Source organism: Polypterus senegalus, chromosome 16, assembly GCF_016835505.1.
Source record: "Polypterus senegalus isolate Bchr_013 chromosome 16, ASM1683550v1, whole genome shotgun sequence".
Lineage (NCBI taxonomy): Eukaryota > Metazoa > Chordata > Cladistia > Polypteriformes > Polypteridae > Polypterus > Polypterus senegalus.
Window position 1 is genome coordinate 97,207,890 of NC_053169.1, and position 24,164 is coordinate 97,232,053.

General features: G+C 43.1%; 1 protein-coding gene across 1 annotated transcript in view; it reads right to left on the reverse strand.

The window, feature by feature from the left end:
* Positions 1-2,321: 2,321 nt before the first annotated feature.
* Positions 2,322-24,164, reverse strand: part of fndc1 (fibronectin type III domain containing 1) — a 129,571-nt gene continuing 107,728 nt past the window's right edge. The window contains 7 exon segments of the mRNA XM_039737866.1: positions 2,322-2,663; positions 4,486-4,608; positions 5,664-5,825; positions 7,190-7,219; positions 7,589-7,668; positions 14,436-14,544; positions 21,721-21,945. Of these exon segments, the coding sequence (XP_039593800.1) occupies positions 2,548-2,663; positions 4,486-4,608; positions 5,664-5,825; positions 7,190-7,219; positions 7,589-7,668; positions 14,436-14,544; positions 21,721-21,945 (845 nt within the window). The 3' untranslated portion in view covers positions 2,322-2,547.

Sequence of the window (24,164 nt, forward strand, 5' to 3'; positions counted from 1 at the left end):
CTCCTACTCCAGGCTTTGGTCTTGTCAAGGCCGGACTACTACACGTCTGTGCTGGCAGGAGCACCGGCATGAGTCACCAAACCAGTGCGGCATATCTTACAATTAGGATTTCATGGAGAATAAAGTCTGAAAGGCACAGTGGTACAGGTGGGACTGAAATGAAAGACATCAACGGAGAGTGACAGCGTCTAGAGTGGTTTGGCGGGACAAGGAAATTTAAACAGCATACTTTAAACTGTGAAACATCTCCGTGAGTGTGTGTGTATATACTGTATATGTATGTGAGGTGTGGCAGTTTAATTTCAGGAATTAATCTAAAGAAAATATGTGTGCACTAGCGGCTTCTGTCACTGTAGAAGTTATCTCCTTCCTTACGCTTTCATCACATGCTCTCCATGTGGCACTTTCAACAACTCCAGTGTGTCAGTAACAGCATAGGCCACAATACACAGTTGTGCAAGGAATTACATTTTAACTCTTTGTAAATGTATGTATATACTATATACTATACTATACTCATATGTATATATATATATATAAAAATAGTGTCACACAGTCACACATGCATGTGCATGCTATAGGAGGCTATGCTGATGAGGCAAACTGGCAACATTTTTAAGTGTGACACAGTCGCTGTCCTCTTTTCTATTTCCAGTCCTAGAATGGAAGAAACAACCTCTGGACAGCTGTGACAGCACCTCCAGTCCACCCTGGAAATCCCCATCCCTTCCAGTTGTGCTGCTATATAAGAAGTGATGCAACCAGGAGTTGACGTTCATGCCTTGGACTGCATTTAACAGAACTAAATACCCTGCAGAAGCAACCAAAACCTGATCACTGAAATCATCCTGTGCAACGTTTTACATCGTTATTCTTTGATGGTTTATAAGCATTGCTGCTGTTAAATGGGGATCTCACTTGGGGCCCCAACTCTTTATTTTGTCTTGTTTCTTTTCATTCCAATATATATTTTATATATGTATGTGTGTGTGAATGTGTTTGAGAGTATATCTATCTATCTATCTATCTATCTATCTATCTATCTATCTATCTATCTATATCTATCTATCTATCTATCTATCCTTCTATCTATCTATCTATCTATCTATCTATCTATTATATAGTGCCTTCTGTCTATCTATCTATCTATCTATCTATCTATCTATATAGTGCCTTCTCTATCTATCTATCTATCTATCTATCTATCTATCTATCTATTATATAGTGCCTTCTGTCCATCTATCTATCTATCTATACACACACACACATTCACCTAATTATTTACAAATACTGTATATTTGTGCATATACATATATATGAATGTTTAAATAAATATCTATGTATACACTATACACTGTGCAAATAATCACAAGCACATACAGTACATTGTTGTAGTTAAAGTGAAATCCAATTACCCATTTGAGCTGTTACAATAAATTTCACAAAATGTATGTGTCCAAAACATTATTTTGTTTTACAGTAACGCAAATGTTTATCTCTTATATAATGTATATTAATTATAGAACAGTAAAGTCAACTTTTGTGATAGCCTCGTATATTTCTTCCAAAAATTAATAGTTTTGGTCAGCAGCTAGGAGGCAAGAGTAATGAAAACATGTAACTGGAACTTACTGTATTTAAGAGAAAATTCATAATGCTAGTTTTTTGATAGTCAAGAACTGTCTGTGTGTGTGTTTTTGTATGTTATATCATATATACATACATTCAAAGAGGGAGAAGAGGCAAGAAAGGAAGGCTACATACTGAATCCACACATGAATCTGTGTATGAATATATGTTTATACAAGTGATATCTATGTGTATGTGTGTGCATGTGTTTAAATATATATTCAGATATATAAATATTAATTATATATATTAGTACACAAGCACATATATTTATAAATATAAATATATGTACACATATATACAGAGAGTATATTACACACACACACAATGGATTCAGAGTGTTTTCAGACCCCCTCACATTTTTCATATTTTGCTGTGTTGCAGTTTATTATTTTCAATACATTATCAATATTTTCTACAATCCTCCTTTCAATTTGCCATTCTGGGGAAAAAATGATTTTAAATGATTTTAGCACCAGACTGCAACATACCAAAATATGTGAACAAGGGTGTGTGTGTGTGTGTGATCTGCATGTAGTGCATATATACATATATATATATATATATATACACATACACAAACACCCACAAATCTCATATATGGTATATACACAGTATACATGCATGTACACACATACACATATTAACTCATGTAGTGATCGCCCTTTGGCGATAATAATAAAATGAGTATCTAATAAGCAACATAATAATTTTAATAAAATGCAGAAATATAAGTTACTTTTGCACAGCAAGGATTTGCGTTCTCCTTTTTACAAAAAGGTGTTTTTTTCTGTTTTTGTTTTTGTTTCGTTTTTTTAAATAAGGGTCCACCCGTCGTTTTTACTTCTTGTTTCCATTCCGGTCCCAGTTTGGGATAAATTTCCTCAGAAGATTCTTTGTGAGTTGTGTTTGTCGCCATTACCATTTCCCTGGGATTGGAATTCCACATTCATACCAGCCAACATAGAAGTTTGGTGTTCTGTCACCAAGCAGTCCAAAGGTTACTGGTTCCTGACGAAAAGCTCGATGGTAGCCTGTGAAATAAAATTTCATATAAATAAAATGTTATTATTTGAATGTTCCCAAAAGGACAATATGTGAAAATTTGATTAGGTAATTAATTTATATTCAAAAGTTTCTATAGAGGTTTAAAAACCTAAGAAGGTGCCAAATTCATCAAAGTTTCATAGAGAATAAAACGACTAGAAAATAAGAAGAGATGAGATGAAGCACTCAAGAGACTAGTAGAAGCTGCAGGGCCACCTAGTAGTCTGGTGGCTGTCCCTCGAGCAGGACAGGAGTGGACAAAAATGTTTTGTGTTGGTGAAGAATGCAGTGAATCACCTGCTCTGGATAAGTGGGTTTGGAAGATGGATGGATGATGTTAGAAGTAAACACAGCTATGCTACAATAGCAGTAGGAGCTCTACTAGAGGTTGTGGGTGTAAAAGCTTCAATAACAAACTCTTATAATTGGTCTGTTTCCTTAGCAGAGTCACATGGAGATGGAGCCTTTCTCAGCAGAATAGGCCGGAGGAGGAAAGGTTCTGCAGATGACACACACACACATAAGTACCCACTTTTACTGGGTCAGCATGTAAGTCGCCAATAACCACACCATCATGTTCTTGAGATAAGGGGTTGGAAGTCAAAGCACCTGTGAAGCAAACTCCTGGGCCTACAGGGAAAAATCCAAATTCCATAGAGATGCTGGTTTGGCCCCTGGAGCTATGAGATACGAGCGCTAACCATTACTTCACAATTCAACTCACATTTTTTACTTTTTGTTCCTAAATAATTAATGAAGGATCTGTTTATAAGGTAAATAGAGATATTGTGCTCATTTTAAAACATGAATTGGAAAATTAAATATTTGCTTCAACCTTTAAATTTGACATCACAAATAAGGTATCTATAGTCAGCTACATCGATAGATTGATATAAAAAACGCTATGTGTTAGATAGATAGATAGATAGATAGATAGATAGATAGATAGATAGATAGATAGATAGATAGATAGATAGATAGATAGCGTAGTTGGTAGGATTAGATAGATAGATAGATAGATAGATAGATAGATAGATAGATCATGTGGGGAACAGCCCGAACACAGACAGGTACACATGATGTTTTAGCACCACACACGTTTATTTACAATCTTATATACAATTTAGTGCACAAACCCAGTGCCACTGCACCAAATGAATTATAAAGTCCCGGCCTTACAATGCCTCTTCTGGTCCGCCTCCACTCCTCTCCTCCGAGCTCTGTCCTCTTCATCGCAAGGAGGGAGGCGGCCCTTTATATACATGCCTGGATGTGCTCCAGGTGCTTCCCAACGCTCTTCCACCGGCACTCCCCTGTGTGGCGGAAGTGCCGGCTGCGCACCCAGAAGCACTCCGGGTGTCTCTGGTCCTCTTCCCCCTAGCACTTCCAGCTCCAGGTGCTTTGGGAACCACAGGCCCCTACAGGATTGAGCTTCGTGGTCCCCAAAGCAACCAGGTCTCATTATCTGGAGGAGGCGCAAGCCCTCCTATGGTCCTCCTGGGCGTCTCACCACTATAGATAGATAGATAGATAGATAGATAGATAGATAGATAGATAGATAGATAGATAGATAGATAGATATGAAAGGCGCTATATAATGATAGATAGATAGATAGATAGATAGATAGATAGATAGATAGCATAGTCAGCAGGAATAGATAGATAGATAGATAGATAGATAGATAGATAGATAGATAGATAGATAGATAGATAGATAGATAGATAGATAGATAGATAGATAGATAGATCAAATCTACAGCACATTTCATACATCATTTCATCCTTTACTGTGAAGACTAACGATGTTACCTTCGATGTTGGGCAGAGAACTTAGTGACGTTTGGGGGCCTGTCCGTCCTTCCAAGTGTGAGTCTACAAACTGACAGTGATCCTCTCCTCTTCCAAAGGAATCTCCAATGTTATAGAACATATCTAAAAAGAAATTCACTTATACTGTAGAATTAAATGACTTAAAATATTTGAATGAATCCTCATAAGATATATATTCATTTTTAAAATATTTACTGCCTTGAACAAAATTGCAAGAGTGAGTAATACAAAGTCAGATAAATGTGCTGGTTTCAATGTTTGAGCCACATAGTATCGAGAAGATAAAAATGCATCCTAAGAACCTCCAACACAAAGGTCCTGAACCAATCTGTGGACACAGCCGACTTCCTTGTTTAATTCCAGTAGACTTCCTGGATTGTCTGCTGGCAAGAATGTGTGTGGATAACCACTAGCACGGGGTTCACTGGACAGGAAGATACTGTATATGTGCTTAAGAAACAACAGCGAGGGCTGATACCAAAAAGAGTGCAGTGGTGACTGTCCACGACTTGCAGCGATTACATAAATGAAAGCAGCGACTGAAAAGTTGTGTTGTGTGATGCTGGCTTTATTATCTCGGAATTAGAATGAATGGGACCTTACTAAGTGTTGTGAAGTGGCCACACAAAACACAATGAAAAAAGTTGAGGCCTTGAAACACCTTAAACCAGAGCAGTACTCCTCTGATCTGAAATCCCAGCCAGGCCCAAAACTCCACAGGCAGGCTTTGGCCTGTACAGGCCTAAAACGGAGAGCTGGCTTTCAAAATTCAAAAAATATCTTTACGCAAAGCAGAAAAGAGTACGCAGCATGCAATCCAGTAACAGAAACCCATTAATAAAGCATCCGTTTGACTAAACTTATTTCTAAAACACAACAAAATGGTCACTGGCTTCCTGCTTGTTTTCGGACCCATGGCGGCCAATGAATACGTTCAGCTCTTCTTTGCACAGTTTAATGATGCTGGAGCGTTTCCAAAAGGAGAACTCCATAAGTAAACAGGTTTTTAAGAATCTGGGTAACTCCCAGTTTTGTGTGTGCATGGAAATGCAGTCAATAAGGAGTGCGTTTGGAGGTTATCATTGCTCCTGCTTATATGCCGCTAGCCTCTCTTAAAGCGCAGTAGGTAAATAAAACATGATATTAAGATATCTTACCTCTTAAACCGTCACCCATGAAAATTTTATACCGTAAGGAATTGCAGAGTACCACTCCAACAAACTTCCTGTACCAAGTCCTTTTGACAAACTGACTGCCATTGCAACTGCTTGAACTGGGGTTGTACTTAAAACTGAATGGAATCCAGATGGGCTCTCCTCCTGAAATGGATTAATACTGTTAATGGTTGTGCTATACAAAAATAAAAGTTCTTCATAGTGGTAACATCTAATTGAATCATACAGTGCCCATGGAAATACCCCTTGTCCAACATGATTAGAGCATACTCCATGAACCCTCTCACGCATTCATCCATTATTCCAATACTGGATCACAGGAAGGTACAGCCTATTCTAGCAGCACTGGGTTAAAGGCTGGATCAGGCTTAGCTTCTTTGTTATTTCACGGAGCCATTCAATCTCACCTGGATCTCTCTATTTTTTCCCTGAGGGGGAACTTTTTGCGTACCCCAACTTACTAAGAGTTTTAGGGGAGCAGAGCTATTTTGTACAGCGGCCCAGGAGCAATTACAAGTTAATTGGTCTGCTCTAGGGCCCAACAGAGTAGCATTCCTTCTGTCGCATTCAAACCTTAGAGTAACCAGCCCAGAGCTTCCTTTAGCCACAGAGCCACCACTCTGCCATTCCTTGGGAGCCACACCTGCACAGGACACTACAGCTTTATTGGGCACACACCACAATCAAATCCATTATTCTTCACAACCAACTCCATTAGACAGGTCACTCACTCCCAGTTCTCTAAACAGATACCCTACTCACAATGGAGCCCATGCCTAGAGATCTTGCGGTGGCCACAAAAAGCACTTCAAAGATACCTTGAAGATTTGACTTCAAAAGGGGCCAGATCAGCTTCGCTAGTTGGGAAAGCCCTGACCATAAAAATGTCCACTTTTGGCACCTCATGGCGGAAACCCAGTATGAGGCTGACCATCTTCTGTCAAATCAGACAACAGTGGGAAGAGAAGGAGGAGAACCCAGTTTTGCGGGAAGTCACCTCCAAATGGCGCATGTGACCCCAACTGTTTCAAGATTTGTGGTCTTGAGAATTGGGCTCCTCAGTCATCTAAAAAGCCATCACCCTCATTTCAAGTGACCACTGATGGTGACTGGTCACACTCACAAATACCGACTCAAACTTGGTCGGTTTTGCAATGCCAGTTAACATAACCCACTGATCTTCAAGATGTGGGTGAAAATCCAGGTAACCCACACAAATATGGGAAGAATCAGCAGAAAACGTCCCTCTAGAATTCGTGGTCGAGATAATTATTGGGCGGCTAGGCTAATTGGGAAGGGGCCTGAAACTGAATTCCATGCTGATTAACAAAACCAAAGTTGAGTGAGTGGAAGGTGCAGAAGAGATAGAGAGAGAGGTAGGTGAGAGGGGCGGTAAAGGGGGCAAGACAAGCAAGACCACAAGGGCGAACGACTAGTGAGACAGTCGGAGAAATAATTAAAAACCATAAGAATCTGAAGAAGGAAGACATAACAAAAAACTTTCTTACCTGGAGGTCGCGCTATCAGAAGTGGATCATCTGTAAGGAGAAGAACAGGCCCAAAACAATATGAAAATCTCATATGTAATAAAGTCTAACGTAATATGTAAGATATGTAATATTTAGCTTTGAGTGGGTCGCACTATCAGAAGTGAATCATCATTTTATAGGAATCGTTAACTACTGCCATTGAAATATCTTGTGTGTGAAATGATTGACTGTCGTTGTTTCTTATTGAATTCAAAACATTTCTCATAAAAAGAAACATATTTTATGGCCCGTAAGCCTGTATGGTAGAATTCATTTCCTTCAAGAGCGCACCACCTTACAGCCAACACAAAATTGTTGACTTGTTGGGATTCCTAATTTGCCCTTCCGAAGCACTAAATATAGAAAAGCGATCCTTACCCGATTCAGTTACATATGTGAACGTGTCGCTGATGGGTCCCAGGCCAAATATGTTCTTAGCTTGGACCTTGAAGTAATACCTAAAAAACAAATATTTTTGATTTAGAAAAAAAATGCGTCACATGGCCTTCAATAATCTAAGAAAAAAAAAACCACAAAAATAGGCCTAAAATCTATCAAACTGTGAGGCTTTGGAAAACATCTTGCATCACCCCAGTCCCAAAGGTATCACGTCCTAGTGAGCTGAATGACTTCAGGCCTGTCGCACTGAAATCACATGTGATGAAGACCATGGAGCGGCTGCTGCTTCACCACCTGAGGCCACAGGTCCGCCACGCCCTCGACCCTCTGCAGTTCACATACCAGGAGAAGGTGGGAGCAGAGGATACCATCATCTTCATGCTACTCCAATCCCTCTCCCACTTGGACAGAGACAGTGGTGCAGTAAGAATTATGTTTCTGGACTTCTCTAGCTCCTTCAACTCCATCCAACCTCTGCTCCTTAGAGACAAGCTGACTGAGATGGGAGTAGATGCATACCTGGTGGCACGGATCATGGACTATCTTACAGACAGACCTCAGTATGTGCGTCTTGGGAACTGCAGGTCTGACATGGTGGTCAGCAGCGCAGGAGCGCCGCAGGGGACGGGACTTTCTCCGGTCCTGTTCACTGACGACACTGCTATCGTGGGCTGCATCAGGAGTGGGCAGGAGGAGGAGTATAGGAACCTAATCAAGGACTTTGTTAAATGGTGAGACTCAAACCACCTACACCTGAACACCTGCAAAACCAAGTAGCTGGTGGTGGATTTTAGGAGGCCCAGGCCCCTCATGGACCCCGTGATCATCAGAGGTGACTGTGCAGAGGGTACAGACCTATAAATACCTGGAAATGGAGCTGGATGATTAATTGAACTGGACTGCCAATACTGATGCTCTGCTCAAGAGAGGACAGAGACGACTATACTTCCTTAGAAGGCTGGCGTCCTTCAACATCTGCAATAAGATGCTGCAGATGTTCTATCAGATGGTTGTGGTGAGTGCCCTCTTCTACGTGGTAGTGAGCTGGGGAGGCAGCATAAAGAAGAGGGACGTCTCACGCCTGGGCAAACTGGTGAGGAAGGCAGGCTCTATTGTAGGCACGGAGCTGGACAGTTTGACATCCGTGGCAGAGCGATGGGCGCTGAGCAGACTCCTGTCAGTCATGAAGAATCCACTGCATCCACTGAACAAGATCATCTCCAGACAGAGGAGCAGTTTCAGCGACAGACTGCTGTCACCGTCCTGCTCCACTGACAGACTGAGGAGACCCCACACTATGCGACTCTTCAATTCCACCTGGGGGGTAAACGTTAACATTATACAAGATTATGGACTGTTATACCTGCCTGGCACTCTCCACCTTGCATTTTTTACCTGTCTGTGTTCGGGCTGTTACCCACATGATCTATCTATCTATCTATCTATCTATCTATCTATCTATCTATCTATCTATCTATCTATCTATCTATCTATCTATCTATCTATCTAGTAATGCAGATTTTGATATTTACCCAGCATTCCTCATGAGGTAATGTTAATATAAGCTCCCTTCATGCAAATTGGCACACATATAAAGATCATCACCCCAAATGTAGATACGCATGTGTATGTGATTGATGATCACAGTATCAACACAAAGGTGGTCACGGGTGCAAACTGTATAGGGTTAGGGTTAGGGTTAGGGTTATTATATTACCAGGAAAATAAGTGAGGCTGGAGACTCACAGGGCACGGGATAATACAGCTTTGCTGGGGGGTGGGGTGTGTCATGGAGACAGACATGGCATGGGACAGTAGAACACCAGAACTGGGAGGGCTGGGACACTGGAAGAGTGACTTCTGAAGTAGCACATGAATTACCGTGGGTAGTTCCGGTAGTTGGCATAACAACAGCAAGGTGATTTATCTGACATCCATCCATCCATTTTCTAAACCTTGAGAAGGGTCATAGAGGAAGTGCAATGTACCCCAGTAAGCATAGCGCACAAGGCAAGAGCAATCCCAGTAGCCTTCATTATTCAATAAATGGGCCCATTATTGGCCTTTACTCTCTGCCGGTGTGTATGTCTCCATCTTTCTACTGTGGCAGACGGCTGGGGCCCTTATCTGACCGGGATCACCCCGATAGTGGAAGGACTTGGGGAAAGAACATACATAGGGCGCTACCGCCCTCTCCGGAGTGCTAGATGGCAGCCCCCCTGGGTTGCTACCACACCCCGGATTCCCACAGGGCATGCTGGGAGTTGGAGTTTGTGGGCTCAGCCTTGTTGGGTTCTGGAGGTGCCTCCAGGGGGTACTGCAGGAATTAGTGAGCCCTATTTCATTGGGCTTCCACCACATCTTACACTGCAATTCTGTATCATGCCAATGGGCCACCTGGAGTGTTCCAGGGTACCACATACTGTAAATGGGACCACCTCACTTCATTCAAGGGAACAGAGTCGGGAGAAGTGGAGGAGGCAGCAATTTGTGAGAGAGAAAGAAGACAAAGAGTGTGCTGTCTTGTCCTTTATTGTACTTGTGGCTGTTGCGGCAAGAAATGCGTATTGTGTTTGGGGAGCTGGAGCGCCCCCTGGTGTCCACACTATTTAATATTACAGTATTCATGATGTTGCAAAGTGGCAACAGCTTAGTACAATATCCTCTTATTTTGTTTTCCTTCTCCTTCTACTTTGATTATTATGATGATACTATCATTATCATCTTTGTGTTGAAGCCGCGGCGTTAGCATCAGAAAACTTCACAAAAACTTCATGACGAGTGTCGATTTAAGGCAAGTGGTGCCATAAAGCCAGTCCAGTCCGGTCATTTTTATTTAGATAGCACAGCTAAAAAAAGCAACATTAGTTGTACCCAAGTGTTGTGCAGTACCCTGAATAGTAAATATATATATAAAATAAACTAAAGCAAAAGACAATAGAAATAGTACACAGCTTAATAAGAATATAATGAAACAAAATGACAATAGAAACGGTTGAAACAAGCCAAGCTAAGATATTAAAACTATACAGAATGAAAAACCAATGAAGAAAAATAAATCTTCAAGAGCGATTTAAATACGTCTGTAAATTGGGACAGTCTGATATTTTGGGGAAATCGCATCCCACAGACTGGGTGCAGCACGATCACCTTTGACGGTTGAATAAACAGCAATTGTTGGTTAGATGACCCAAGAGAACCATGAGGGAGTGTGAAAGATCTGAGGTGGAGTGTGGAGCCAAACTAGGTGGGGCTGGAAGAAACACAAATAACACAACTTGGAAGTGCATACTGATGTTTAACTGGTAGCCAGTGCAGTGTAGCCAGCAGTGGGAAACCATCATCCCTTTCCTTTATGACTGTGAAAAGCCTGGTCGCTGCATTTTGGAGAAGCTGTAATTCTCAGACGTGAATTCCTACTCTTGGCTGAGACTAAAATGCTTCACTAATACTTCTCATGTCCGACTCTGCGGTCGGACAAATTTTAATCTTAGAGTGACTTTTAATGCAATTCCTAGAAGCAATTCTGAGACGCCTGATAAATATACAACACAATACGATACAATATAGTTTATATTGGTATAGCCCAAAATCACACAAGGAGTGCTGCAATGGGCTTTAACAGACCCTGCCTTGTGACAGCCCCCCAGCCTTGACTCTCTAAGAAGGCACAAAAAAATACCCAGTACGGAAAACAAAATGGAAGAAACCTCGGGAAAGGCACTTCAAAGAGAGAAATCCCATTCCAGGTAGGTCGGAAGAGCAGTGGGTGTCAAAAAAAAAAGGGGGTCAATACAACACAATACACAGAAGAGAACACAAGTCACCCTCAATACAATATAATATATAGATATAGATAGATACTGTAAGTACAGAACAGAATTCAACAGTAGATGATATCACATAACTAGCTGTGTAAGCCTGTGCTGTAAAAAGCCCAGGGTCCCAGAAACTATTGAAATCGTCAGAAAAAAAAATCAAATTGTAAATATGTCAGGTGATTGAAAGGAACTGCTCTGGGCGTCTCTCTCCTCAGAGGTTTCATTTTGCCGATGTGCTCGCCTCGCTTGTGCATTAGTAGCTAAGCGACTTTGTCTTTCTTCGGAGGTTTTGTTTCGCCGACGTGCTCGCCTCGCATGTGCATTAGCGGCTAAGCGACTTTATCTTTCTCCTGAGGTTTCGTTTTGCTGATGTGCTCGCCTCGCTTGTGTTATTAAAAGTTAAGCGAGTTTTTGTTTCCCCGGTGTCGGTGCCCTTACCCCGACTCCACCTCTCACTTCCGGGCCGGACAGACAGACACACACACAAACTTCCACGCATAGACGTTTCTATATAAGATAGGATTTGGATTTGTTCAGATAAAATACGGGCCCTGGATCGGTGTTTTGGGGTGATGAGATGCCCCCTACAGGCCACAGAGAATACAAAACATCAAAAAAAAACACACACACTGATGCGGGGCTCCCTGTCATCTGCCTCTCCAATATTCAATTTTTCTATCAGTCTAATAAGGTGCAGCACATCGGGTTTTCATTCCATGGATTTTCCTATTCAGCATTCCTCGTGTATTAAATATAATTCCTTCTCAGCAAAAATGGAATAAATCACAAGCACAAAGCAGATTCAGACGGTGGGAATGGATTTTATTATGAGCCCCATTTCACTTGTAGAAGTACGGTCTTGTAAATCTTCTTGTCGACATGAGCCAGTTCATCTGTTTTAAAGTTCATCATCGTTTTTTTTTTTTTCTTTTTTGCTCTAGCGGGACATAAAACAGCCATGTCCTTGAAGTCCGCCAAGGGGGTCTCCGGCCCTGTCATTGAAGTGCTTGAAGTTTCTCTACATCAATGCGAGAAAAGGACCAATTGTGAATTATGGAATAATGACAAATAATGGCACCCACCTGACCTTAAGTATGATTTAAATGGTATTTTCGTGGAATGCTTAGAGTTCTTAAGATCCAAGGTAAAAAAGTTTAAAACTAGTGTTTAACAAAGCGCAGGGCTTACTTTCAATGTCAAGGCAGGAGTGCCTCTCAGAAAGGAACCTTTAATGTTTTATTAAGTTAAATAAGACATTGGGGGTTGCTGGCAGGATTGGATTGGCACTCCAGCTGCCGTAATAAACCTCACACTGTTCTGGTGTGGCGCTGAAGTGTCACCCTTAGTACAGCTGCACTCGGGGTCCCCAATCCCGGTGGTTTGTTGTGTGGTGGGTGCACATTATCCTAACCCTAGACTCCTATACTGAAGCTCTCCAGGCCAAACACTGAGGTCATTTTAAAATATTATTTGAAAGCATTTGAAGGCATATTTTTTATTATACAGTAAATAAAAAAACTTTTAATTAATGCAATTGATTGTTAATTTAAACATTAGAAACTTTAACTACTTTAAATGCCCTAAACCCTGGATCCAATGTCCTGGGTTCAAATCCAAGGCCGGTAATTCAATGTGTTTATAGGCATACAGAAAACCAGTCGGGTTAATTTGGATAAACCGATTAAGGCAGGAACCTCATTTCTTAATAATCAACGTTTACACGTGAAAGACCACTGCTGGCGTTCTCTTTTTGTCATAACACTCCCATGTCATTAAACTGCTTAAGAAAAGACATAACTGTCACCATCAGCCACTGTCAATTTGAAAAAAGGCTTAACGCCTCTGCTGAGTTTCTTGTGTTTTATAAATGTTTAGACAGAGTGATGATTTCATTACAGGTATCTATCTATCTATCTATCTATCTATCTATCTATCTATCTATCTAATCCTGCCAACTACGCTATCTATGTATCTAATCCTGCTGACTACAGTATCTATCTATCTATCTATCTATCTATCTATCTATCTATCTATCTATCTATCTATCTATCTATCTATCTATCTATCTATCTATCTATCTATCTATCTATCTATCTATTTAATCCTGCCGACTACGCTATCTATGTATCTAATCCTGCTGACTACAGTATCTATCTATCTATCTATCTATCTATCTATCTATCTATCTTTTTATTGTCAGGGATGCCAGGGGCGACGACCCGGCCGGGATGCCTTAAGGGACCGGAAGTGGATCATGTGGGGGCTGCCACCCTGGTTGCTTTGGGAGCCAGGGGTTGATGGCATGGAAGCCAAACCCTGTAGAGGCCCGTGGTCATCGCCAGGAGGTGCCCCGATGCCTTGGGAACCCTGGACCTCAGTACTTCCGCCACACCAGGAAGTGCTAAGGGGAAGAGAAGCGGGGACACCCAGACTGCTTCCGGGAGTACAGCCGGCACTTCTGCCACACAGGGGCGTGTCGGCGGGTGATTGCCGGGAGCACCTGGAGCACATCCGGGTGTGGATAAAAGGGGCCTCCCTTCATTCGAGGCTGGAGTCGGGTGGAAGAAGGACTAAGCAGGAGAAGAGAGTGTGGAGGCGGTCTGAAGAAGGCAAGGTGTTGTGTGGCCAGGACTTTGGGGGTTTGTGGTGCACTTTCAACTTGTACATATTGTAAGTAAACGTGTGGTGGTGGAAAACAACATGTCTGCCTGTCTATGCCCGGGTAACGTTCACACTATCTATCTATCTATCTATCTATCTATCTATCTATCTATCTATCTATCTACTTTATACAGTATCTTTCATATCTATCAGTCTATCTTTGATATAGTGCCTTTCCAATCTCTCTCTCTATTTCTCTTAACACACACACACACACACACATATATATATACATGTTATATATATATATATATTATATATGTATGTATGTTCTGTCCATACAGTGATAAGCAGCAATGTCCCAGCTATATCAATGCCAAACTTTTACTGCAGTGTATACTGACCTGGAGTTTGGTTTCAGATTCTCTACTGCCAAGTGAGTGCCAGATGAAGAACTTGAAGACCACCTGTTATTTAGGATGTCATCATATGATGCAGAATGCACCATATATCCTGTATGAAAAAGTAAAAGAGAAATATTTTAGGACAGTGTTAATATCATCTCACATGTTCAGATATGTTAGCAGGGTGAGCTAATGTGACGTGTCGATCTTGTGGTTTTGAAAGTCACAAATCCAATTCCGTCTATGTTTTGTCTTTAGGGCTGAGTGGCAGTTCTGTTGGCATGAGTGGGCACTCTGTGCTAGCCTGGCACCCATCCAGGGTTGGTTTCCCAAGTAAACTTCACAAAGTCCAAAAGACAGGAAAGTGACCTTCATTGATTGATTTAGCAATATTAGCAGTGGCTGTGTGAACCTGTAGCCCGTGGCTCTGTTTTAAATCTGATCACCACTCTTTGTACAGTACCATACCCAATATGCCCATTAGTTAGCTTCTTTTCCCTGTGCACTGCTAACTAATACTGTGAGTTCATTTTTCAGGAAAGTTTTTTTTTTTATTTCCTGCTGTATTAATAATGTAAAACAAAAGGCTTACAAATGCAACATGTAAACCAAATCCAGATTACTGTTTGCATAATATGGAAAATATCTGGACTACTGAAACCAAAATCATTTTTACTGATGCATGAAATCTGGCAACCAACCAACACACCTGGTGGCATGAAAGCAAAGCAGTGCTACAGATGATGATTTACGGTTAAGCATACTGAACAGCATTTCACATTAGTAACACCAGCCCCATGACAGCAAATCTGAATCAACATGTTGTTGCCTAAGAGCATTCTTCTCACTCAGTCGATGACATTAGAGTGCCTTTCATGACAAACTCCACACCAATACAATTTGGGGTAGCATGGTGACGCAGTGCATAGTGTTGTCTTACATAAACTTGCAACTATAGATAGGTCATGAACAACCATCCATCCATCCATTATCCAACCCACTATATCCCAACCACAGGATCACGGGGGTCTGCTGGAGCCAATCCCAGCCAACACAGGGCACAAGGTAGGAAACAAACCCAGGCAGGGCGCGCACACTCCAAGCACACACTAGGGACAATTTAGGATGCACCTAAACCAGACACGGGGAGAACATGCAAACTCCACGCAGGGAGGACCTAGGAAGCGAACTCTGGTCTCCTAACTGCAAGGCGGAAGCGATACCCACTGTGCCACCCCATGAAAAACCATCCAACATCTAATTCTTATTGACTTATAAAACAAATAGTGAGGTGGGAATTGTGGTCCACACTTATGTCATGTTACAAGCTGGCTTATTTGTATTATCTTCTTTAATTCTGAATGAATGTTCACCTTAAAAAAAGGATAAGTGTCTGTGTCTCTATCCAGTTGCTATATCTCTGTTATTCCAACATGGTGCATCACAAATGTTTGTAGTAATAAAATGCATTGCATTTGTCACTCCAACGGTGCATCATAACAGTTAACACTGCTTTAATGAATCCTATACCACATGACATATTACAGAGACATGTGCATTGTATTTGTCACTCCATCAGATGGCACATCACAAGCATTAACTCTGTTTTTACAAATCCCATACCAAATGGCAAATAACAAAGATATATGCATTTTTTTTGTCATTCCAACACATGGTGCATCAAACATTTGTAGTGATAATATGCATTGCATTTTTTCTTTAAAACGGATGGTGCATTATAAACATTAACACTGCTTTTACAAATCCCATAATAAATGGCATATAATAGAGACATATGCATTGCATTTGTCATTCCAACAGATGGTGCATCACAAACATTTGTATTAATAAAATGCATTGCATTTGTCATTCCAACGGATGGTGCATCATAAAAATGAACACTGCTTTTACAAATCCCATGCCAAATGACATATGCATTGCATTTGGCATTCCAGCAGATGGCGCACCACAAATATTTTTAGTAATACATTTTACAAATATCTGTGATGTGCCATCTGTTGAAGCGAAAATGCAGTGCATTTTATTGCTACATACATTCTTATACTGCAGATGGTGCACTACAGACGTTAATGCTGAACACACTAAGGTCTACGTTGGTAACTTAGATTCCAACCTGTCTTAGATGGGTAGCACAGTTAGTCTACATGTATAAAAACTCACAAATCACTGGGGCTAGAGCCTTGATCTTGGTCTCAGTTGAAAGCTTATGATGTGATACATGCTGATGAAGCAAACAATATGGCTTGCAGCAACCTCAGGGAAATTATTTGGGTGTGCATCTTTCTTACAGCAAACTCCAACAAGATAACACGGCTAAGAGAGACACAGAGCAACAGCAGTGACTTCTGCTGAGTGTGAAGCGCATTGCAGAGGCTGAATACATCATAGGAAGACGAAGAATGACCACTCCGGCCTCCGCTTTGCACAACCTGCTTGTACTCACCAAATGTGTATAGCAGCAACCTCCACAAATGTTTCAGGGTTTGCATCTTTCTTAACACAAGTTACATAGGGAAACTGAGGAATAAGAAGCTTGTGAACCAGGGCCGTCTTAACATATGGGTGCAATGGGCACTGGCTGGGGGCCCCAGAAGCAAAGGGACCCATGAGGTTTCTGTTTTGCTACCAAAATAGGGGTCCTATGATGCTGTTAAGATGGCCTTGATGTGAGCCAACTTTCTCTGAGGACCAGAAGTCAGGCGGACATCAACAGCACGATGCACAATGCAGTCGCAACAAGGATGGACAACTGCTTGGGCAAACTGATGTCTGCTCGGGTCTTTACAACACGCTGGTCATTTTATAGCAACTAAAAGTTAAGTATTTCAATCGCAAAATAAAGATAATGATTGCAGGCTCACCTCAGCATCTGTCCAAACGTAGAAGCCGCCTCACTGATTTATTTTATGACGGGAATACAAATAATATGCAATGGCCAAGAAGATCAAGGGGCTTGCCATGATTGTTTGCCTAGATCCAGGACTGGGTGCCAGAGATCGGGGGGCTCACCAGGGCCATCTTAACATATGGGCACAACGGGCACTGGCTCGGGGTCCCAGGAGCATAGGGGCCTACAATGTTTCTGATGCCTATGTATGTTTCTGTTTTGCTGTCAATTCAGGGGTCCCAGCTGAATACTTTGTCCGGCTGTTAAGTTGGCCCAGGCTTAATCCCACCTCCATTTTTAAACCCACCCTCTGCACCTTTACTGTGTTACCCATCCATCCATCCATTATTCAACCCACTATATCCTACCTACAGGGTCACAGGGGTCTGCTGGAGCCAATCCCAGCCAACACAGGGCGCAAGGCAGGAAAAAAATCCCGGGCAGGGCACCAGCCCACCGCAGGGCACACACACACACACAGACACACACCAGGGATAATTTAGGATTGCCAATGCATCTAACCTGCATGTCTTTGGACTGTGGGAGGAAACCCATGCAGACACAGGGAGAACATGCAAATTCCATGTGGGGAGGACCCTGCGAGGCAGCAGCGCTACCCACTGCGCCACCGTGCCGCCCTTCCTTCGTCATCAATTAACGTAACTTACCATTTCGCTGCGTGTTGATAACGTTGGCTCTTTATAATAAATGTCTGTTCTAAGGGCACCGCAGGCCTGCTATGGCTCAATCTCCGATGTCGCTGAGGACAATTGAATTGTTTTTCTGGTGGACATGCCCGCAAATCCAAACGCCCCACTGATGTCCATCCTCACACCATCCCGCAGCCCATGGCGAGGGGCTTATCCATGAATAGGTGCGATTAGGCTGCAGGGGTCATGAAACGGGTCACACTTTTGTAACAGCGGACAAGCGAATCCGCAGGAACGGAGATTTATTGTATCTGTTTCGGGGTGTGCAATTAGGTTTTTTGTCAATCTTTTTATCTTATTTCTCTAAATGGTTTGTTTCCACCATCTTTGACTCGGGTAAAATTTCAGGGTTAGGGTTCTGACATGATTACTTTGATTTTTTTTTTTTCACATATCCAAAACTTTCCATTTTAACAAGACTTTTGATGCCCACAGTAACACAGTAAAAGTAAATTCTTTCCCTGCAACAGAGCTGGCAACTCTTGGACTAAAGAGAGAAAAAAGAAAGAAAAAAAAAATCCACCACTGTGGCTCATATTTAGCCCAAAATGTAAAAAAAAAAAAGATACCCACCCCGGTTGGGCTCCCTTATTTTAAAGGACTAACTCTCCCTGGATGAGGTGCCAGCTCTTGTCGTGAGTTGTCCCCTTTTTGTAGCGCGCTGGCGTTCCGTCCCATCAGAGCAGGTTTCAGAGGTGGCCAATGTGAATTTCTTCAACGGCGAATCCCAACGGGACGTCTGCTGCTCTTGGCCTTGAAGCCAATCGCACGCTCCAGCCTTTCTGATTTGAAGCCCAGCAGCTGCTAAAGGCACTAAATCCACATGTGTCACCAGCCATCCCGGGGCCAGCTCCTTAGCCATTTGTCATATTTTGCTCTCTAGAGTGCGCGGCCATATATATTTTTTTTTTGTTTCAACTTATCTGACTTTTTATTTGCCAACGTAAGCATATTTGCTTCTCTCGTGTTGTGCCTTCCTGCCAAGGCTGTGGTGTGAAAGCAGATCTGCTGAGGTTTATTTATACAGCAGTCAGTCCTCAGGACTTTCAAAGAAAAATGAGGAGCACAGTGAATATGGCTTCGTTTTCACAGCATTCCTTATCGCTCCCAAGGCCCACCCTGATCTGCTGGGACTCCCATGTAGAGACGGGATGAGAGTCCCCAGGTGACAGTGGATTTGACAGTCAGGGTACCCTTGAAAGACACGCACAGGCTAACCTCAGATAGCACCCAGCCATGCTCTGGCCATGCGGTGGTCTTACATCGAAAAGACGGGGGGCTGCGAAAGCTCTGCCTGCGTCATCAGGAAGCCCTCCGCTCGTAATGTCTCTGCGTGGCTGTTGTCACAGACGGCCGGGGTCCTTGTCCAGCTGGGACACCTCTTCACGGAGAGGAGCAAGCATGGGCAGAACAGTACCTCACCCCGGGATGTTAGATGGCAGCACCCATGGGTTGCGGTGGGTGCCTCGGATTCCCGCAGGGTTTCAGGGGAGTTGGAGTTACCTACAGCCCTGGTGGGATCTCTGGGGTGCTGAAACAGCTGCTGAGCCCTCTTTTGGGTGGATTTTCCGCCACACCCCGGAAGTGCTGCCGGAAGCGAGCACATGGAGCACTTCTGGGGGGCGTTATAACAGGAGCCAGCAGTCACTTTTCTGGGAGCCAGAGTCGGGAGGAGGGAGACAAAGCTTGACCAGAGGAGTGGAGGAGAAAGAAAAGTATTGTGATTGTGTTTAATGCTTGGACGGTGTTGTAGGCTCGTAGGGACGGAGAAGAATAATAAAAAACAGCTTGTGTTTATATAAGTGTGCCTCCCGTGCCTGTCTGGGTCGGGTTAAGTGCTGGTATAGCGCCATCTGCTGTCACACTGACTAAGGCAGCTCACGGCATAAGGAGACCACTTATGGGTTGGGTGTTGCAGGTTCGTCATTGACCACCAGCAGTTGACCACAAGGCAAAACTGTGAACTGAGATGCTTTGTCATGCGAGTCCACAGGAATACACTTGGCGGCAAGGGTGGGATTTGAACTGTGGACTGGGGGAGTGTAATGGTGGTGTTGGGCAGAAAAGGTGGGGTCTGAGAGAGAGATAGTAGAGAGAGAAAGAAAGAGAGGGAGAGAGAGAGAGACAATAGAGAAAGAAAGAGAGAGAGAGACAAATAGAGAGAGAAATAAGGAGAGAAAGGGAGATAGAATGAGAGAGAGAGGGAGAGAGAAAGAAAGAGAGAGAGACAAATAGAGATAGAAAGAAAGAGAGAGAGGGAGAGAGAGAGAAAGAAAAAGAGAGAAAGACAAGTTGAGAGAGAGTGACAAATAGAGAGAGAGACAAATAGAGAGAGAAAGAAAGAGAGAGGGAGAGAGAGAAAGAGACAGAGAGCGTTCGGGTGACGTCACCAGGAAGCCATCCGCTACAGGATTTCTCCTTTTATCTCACAATATCTGAGACCACCCCGGACCCCCAGCAGTTCACCACAGTGGAAATCTTCAAACTGAGATGCTTTGTCATGTGAGTCCACAGCAGTCCATTTGGCGGCGAGGATGGGATTTGAATAGCCGATTGGTGGAGTGTAGTGGTGGTGTTGGGCAGAAAAGGTGGGGACAGAGAGAGAGAGAGAGAGAGAGAGAGAGAGAGAGAGAGAGAGAGAGAGACAGTGAGTACTCGGGTGACGTCACCAGGAAGCCCTCCGCTCCCACCGTCTCTGCGTGAATGACTACAGGATTTCTCCTTTTAGCTCACAATATCTGGAGACCACTTCTGACTTAGGTACTGCAGGTTCATCCCGGACCCCCAGCAGTTCACCAAAGTGTAAATCTTCAAACTGAGATGCTTTGTCATGTGAGTCCACAGCATTCCATTTGGCAGTGAGGATGGGATTTGCACTGCAGACTGTTGCAGTGTAGTGGTGGTCCTGCACAGAATATAATGGGGGCTGACAGATAAAAAGAGAACTCTGGCATCACGTGGAAGTGTTCTGTTTGCAGTATTCAGAGGTGGTCTCCGCATGGCAAACTATGGGAGTTTTTCTGTTAGCTCACACTGTAAGGAGACCAACAACAAGATTCCTCCGACCAGAACAAGGATTTTCATGGCATTTTAGAAAGCAAATTTCTGTGAATAACTGGGTTACTAGATCAAATGTAAACACACTGACTGATGGAGAGATAATGGAGATGATGGATGAGACAGTCAGCATTGATAAAAGGGTCAACATTAAAAAAAAAAAAAACACCCAAACCCATTGTACAAATATACACGGGCGATGCTGGGCACTTTGGCTAGTCTCTAACCAGTCTCTTTCCAAGAAATGGTGCTGGATGGCATTTAAAGCTGATGAGAAGTCTACAATCAGGCGCCCCACGTAGTAATGACACCTCTATATGTGAAAAAGTGACAATGGTGACATCTTCTGTGTCTCTGCTACACTGAAATTAATCTAATAAAGCCTGAGGTTTCCTCCATCACCGTCCTCATTGTCGAATGATTTCATCACGACATTTAAGGTTTGGTTTTTACATGAACTACAGTGGCCTGTTCTTTTCGGCTACTCTAATGATCACCTAAAAATGAAAAATAAAAAATAGGACTGAGCTGCTCTGCACAAGATTGAGGCGCTTCCCATTTCTATGGAGTGAGTTCTGCAGATTAACTGTAACGAAGAGGGTCTTCTTACCTGAAACCATGTCTCCTTTAAGTGGCCGTGCCCAGTCCAGGATTACAAAGGAGTGACAGCCCTCCATCGCCACCACCGTAATGTTGTGAGGCTTATGCTGAGGTGGCCCTGTCACAGCTTCTTTTGAGAACAGGTCTTCCAGGATGTCCACTTCAAGATATTCTAGGGCTTCCGTTAAGGAGCAAGGAGCACCAGGGTCTTTACGGATGTAATTCACGTAAGGAGCTAGAAAGAGATGAAGGAACAAATGAATGGATAAATACTCACAGCAGTATCCTTATGAGTCATACAAAACTGAAGCATCCATCTCTTCATGTGAGGTGGCCCGTTTTTATTACAGACTCAATGGAGCAACTGATTCAGAAAAGAAGGTAGCCACACTCACTCACTCACTCACTCACTCACTCACTCACTCACTCACTCACTCACTCACTCACTCACTCACCCTCACTTGTTCATATCGGACCAGAGTGGAGCAGGCCATTAACTTCACCTACAGATCTTTAAGATGAGTGAAGACACCCAATAAGCTGATGTCTACCCGCAATGCTATTATTGTGAAGTGTTGTAAGGGTTGAGGAGCAACAGTTTCTTAGCCAGAAAATGGGAGACCACACAAACTCACAGAGTGGGTCCTCTGAGTGCTGAAATGCCTACAAGTCAATCTGTCCTCTGTGGTATCAGTCACAACAGAGTTCACATTACCACTGGAAGTAACAGGAACTGTGCACCAGAAGCTTCATGACTTGACTGAGCAACTGACAATGAACCTAAAATCACTTGTCACACGCGTGCGCATGGGAGAAAGCTAAAGGGCCTGAATGAGAGTAATTTCACACCAGACCAGAGGGTGGCAGAGTACAGTGACCCTTTATCTCACTTCTTTGCAGACAAGTTACGGGAAAATGCCGCCTGGCCCTGATGATGTCACTTCCAGCCCCAGCCCTGATGACGTCACTTCTGGTTCTGGGGCCATTGATGTCATCACTTCTGGCCCTGGCCCTGATGACACCACTTCTGGTTCTGGCATCATTGATGACATCACTTCCTCTGCTTGCCTTTAAAACCTCCATCTTGACAATCTCAAATCAGTTCTGTGTTGGACTCGAACCTCTACACATCTGTACAACTAATTTATAAATTTGTAGCCAGGAATATTATATGCGTGGCTGCCCCGTACATTTTTTTGGTTTCTTTATTTGTCTGTCGTTGACACACTATATATGTCAATGGCATGCGTCAGCTGGATTGCCGTAAAACACACTGCCTACTGTCGGACTCCACAGAAGTGGAATTGTGCTCTCCGGAGTGATGATCTCTAGCAATCGGACTTGGCAGATTCCAGGAGAGCACTACCTTCTGAAACGCATAGTGCCTACTGTACAGTCTAGTGGAGTAGAGAGAATGGCAAGGTTTGGGCACGGTCCCATGGGTCCTGTGAAGGGTACTGTCAATGTGACAGCATACAAAGACATCCTAGACACCTTTGTGACAAGAGTTTGGTGAAGACTCTTTTCTTTTCCAGAATAACTGGACCTCTGTGCACAAAACCAGGTCCATAAAGACATGGAAGATCTTGAGCAGCCCGCACAGAGCCCTGATGTCAACCGACTGTGAGCCAGGTCTTCTCATCCAACATCAGATCCTGACCTGCGTGAATGAGCACACATTTCCAAAGACACACTCTAGAGTCGTGAGGAAAGACTTCCCAGAAGCCCCAAAAAAGGGGGCCAAGTCCATGTTAATACACACGGTTTTTGGAATAGGATGTACAACAAGCTCATGTAGAACATTTCCCATGGAACCATTCAGTCTAAGCTAATAGCTAAGCTGTCCCAATATCTCACCCAGATACTGCTTAAAGGCTGTCATGGTTTCTACTTCAACTCCATATCTCGGTAGGTTGTTTCAGATTTCCACAACTCTTTGTGTAAAGAAGGGCTTTGTGGCTTCAGTCCTAAATGCCCTTAATGTCCACCGGCGACCTCAAGTACATGATTCACCCTTAAGCTAAAAGAATTACCCTGGATGTGCTTTTTTCAATACCTTTGAAGATTTTGAAAACCTGGATTAGGTTCTCACGTCATCTCTCCTTAGCTTGAGACTAGAACAGGCTCGATTCTATGCCAGGGATGCACATGGTTGCTCTCCTCTGAACAGATCCATGTGCTGTTATGTCTCTTTTGTAAAGTGGTGACCAGAACTTCGCACAATACTCCAATCTCTATATAGGTGTGATGGTCAAGAGGCCACCAACTCCTGGCCGTATAGTGTAGCATTGCATCCCCTCAGGATCAAAATGGGGAACAAAGCCTATCCTGGCAGCATCACGCACAAGACAGGAAGCAAACCTAGAAACTTCACGGAAAACACACATGCATAGAGTCAGTTAGCAGCAGCCAACGTACTTCAACCTGAGATTTCACTCCTGCTTGTGTGACTGT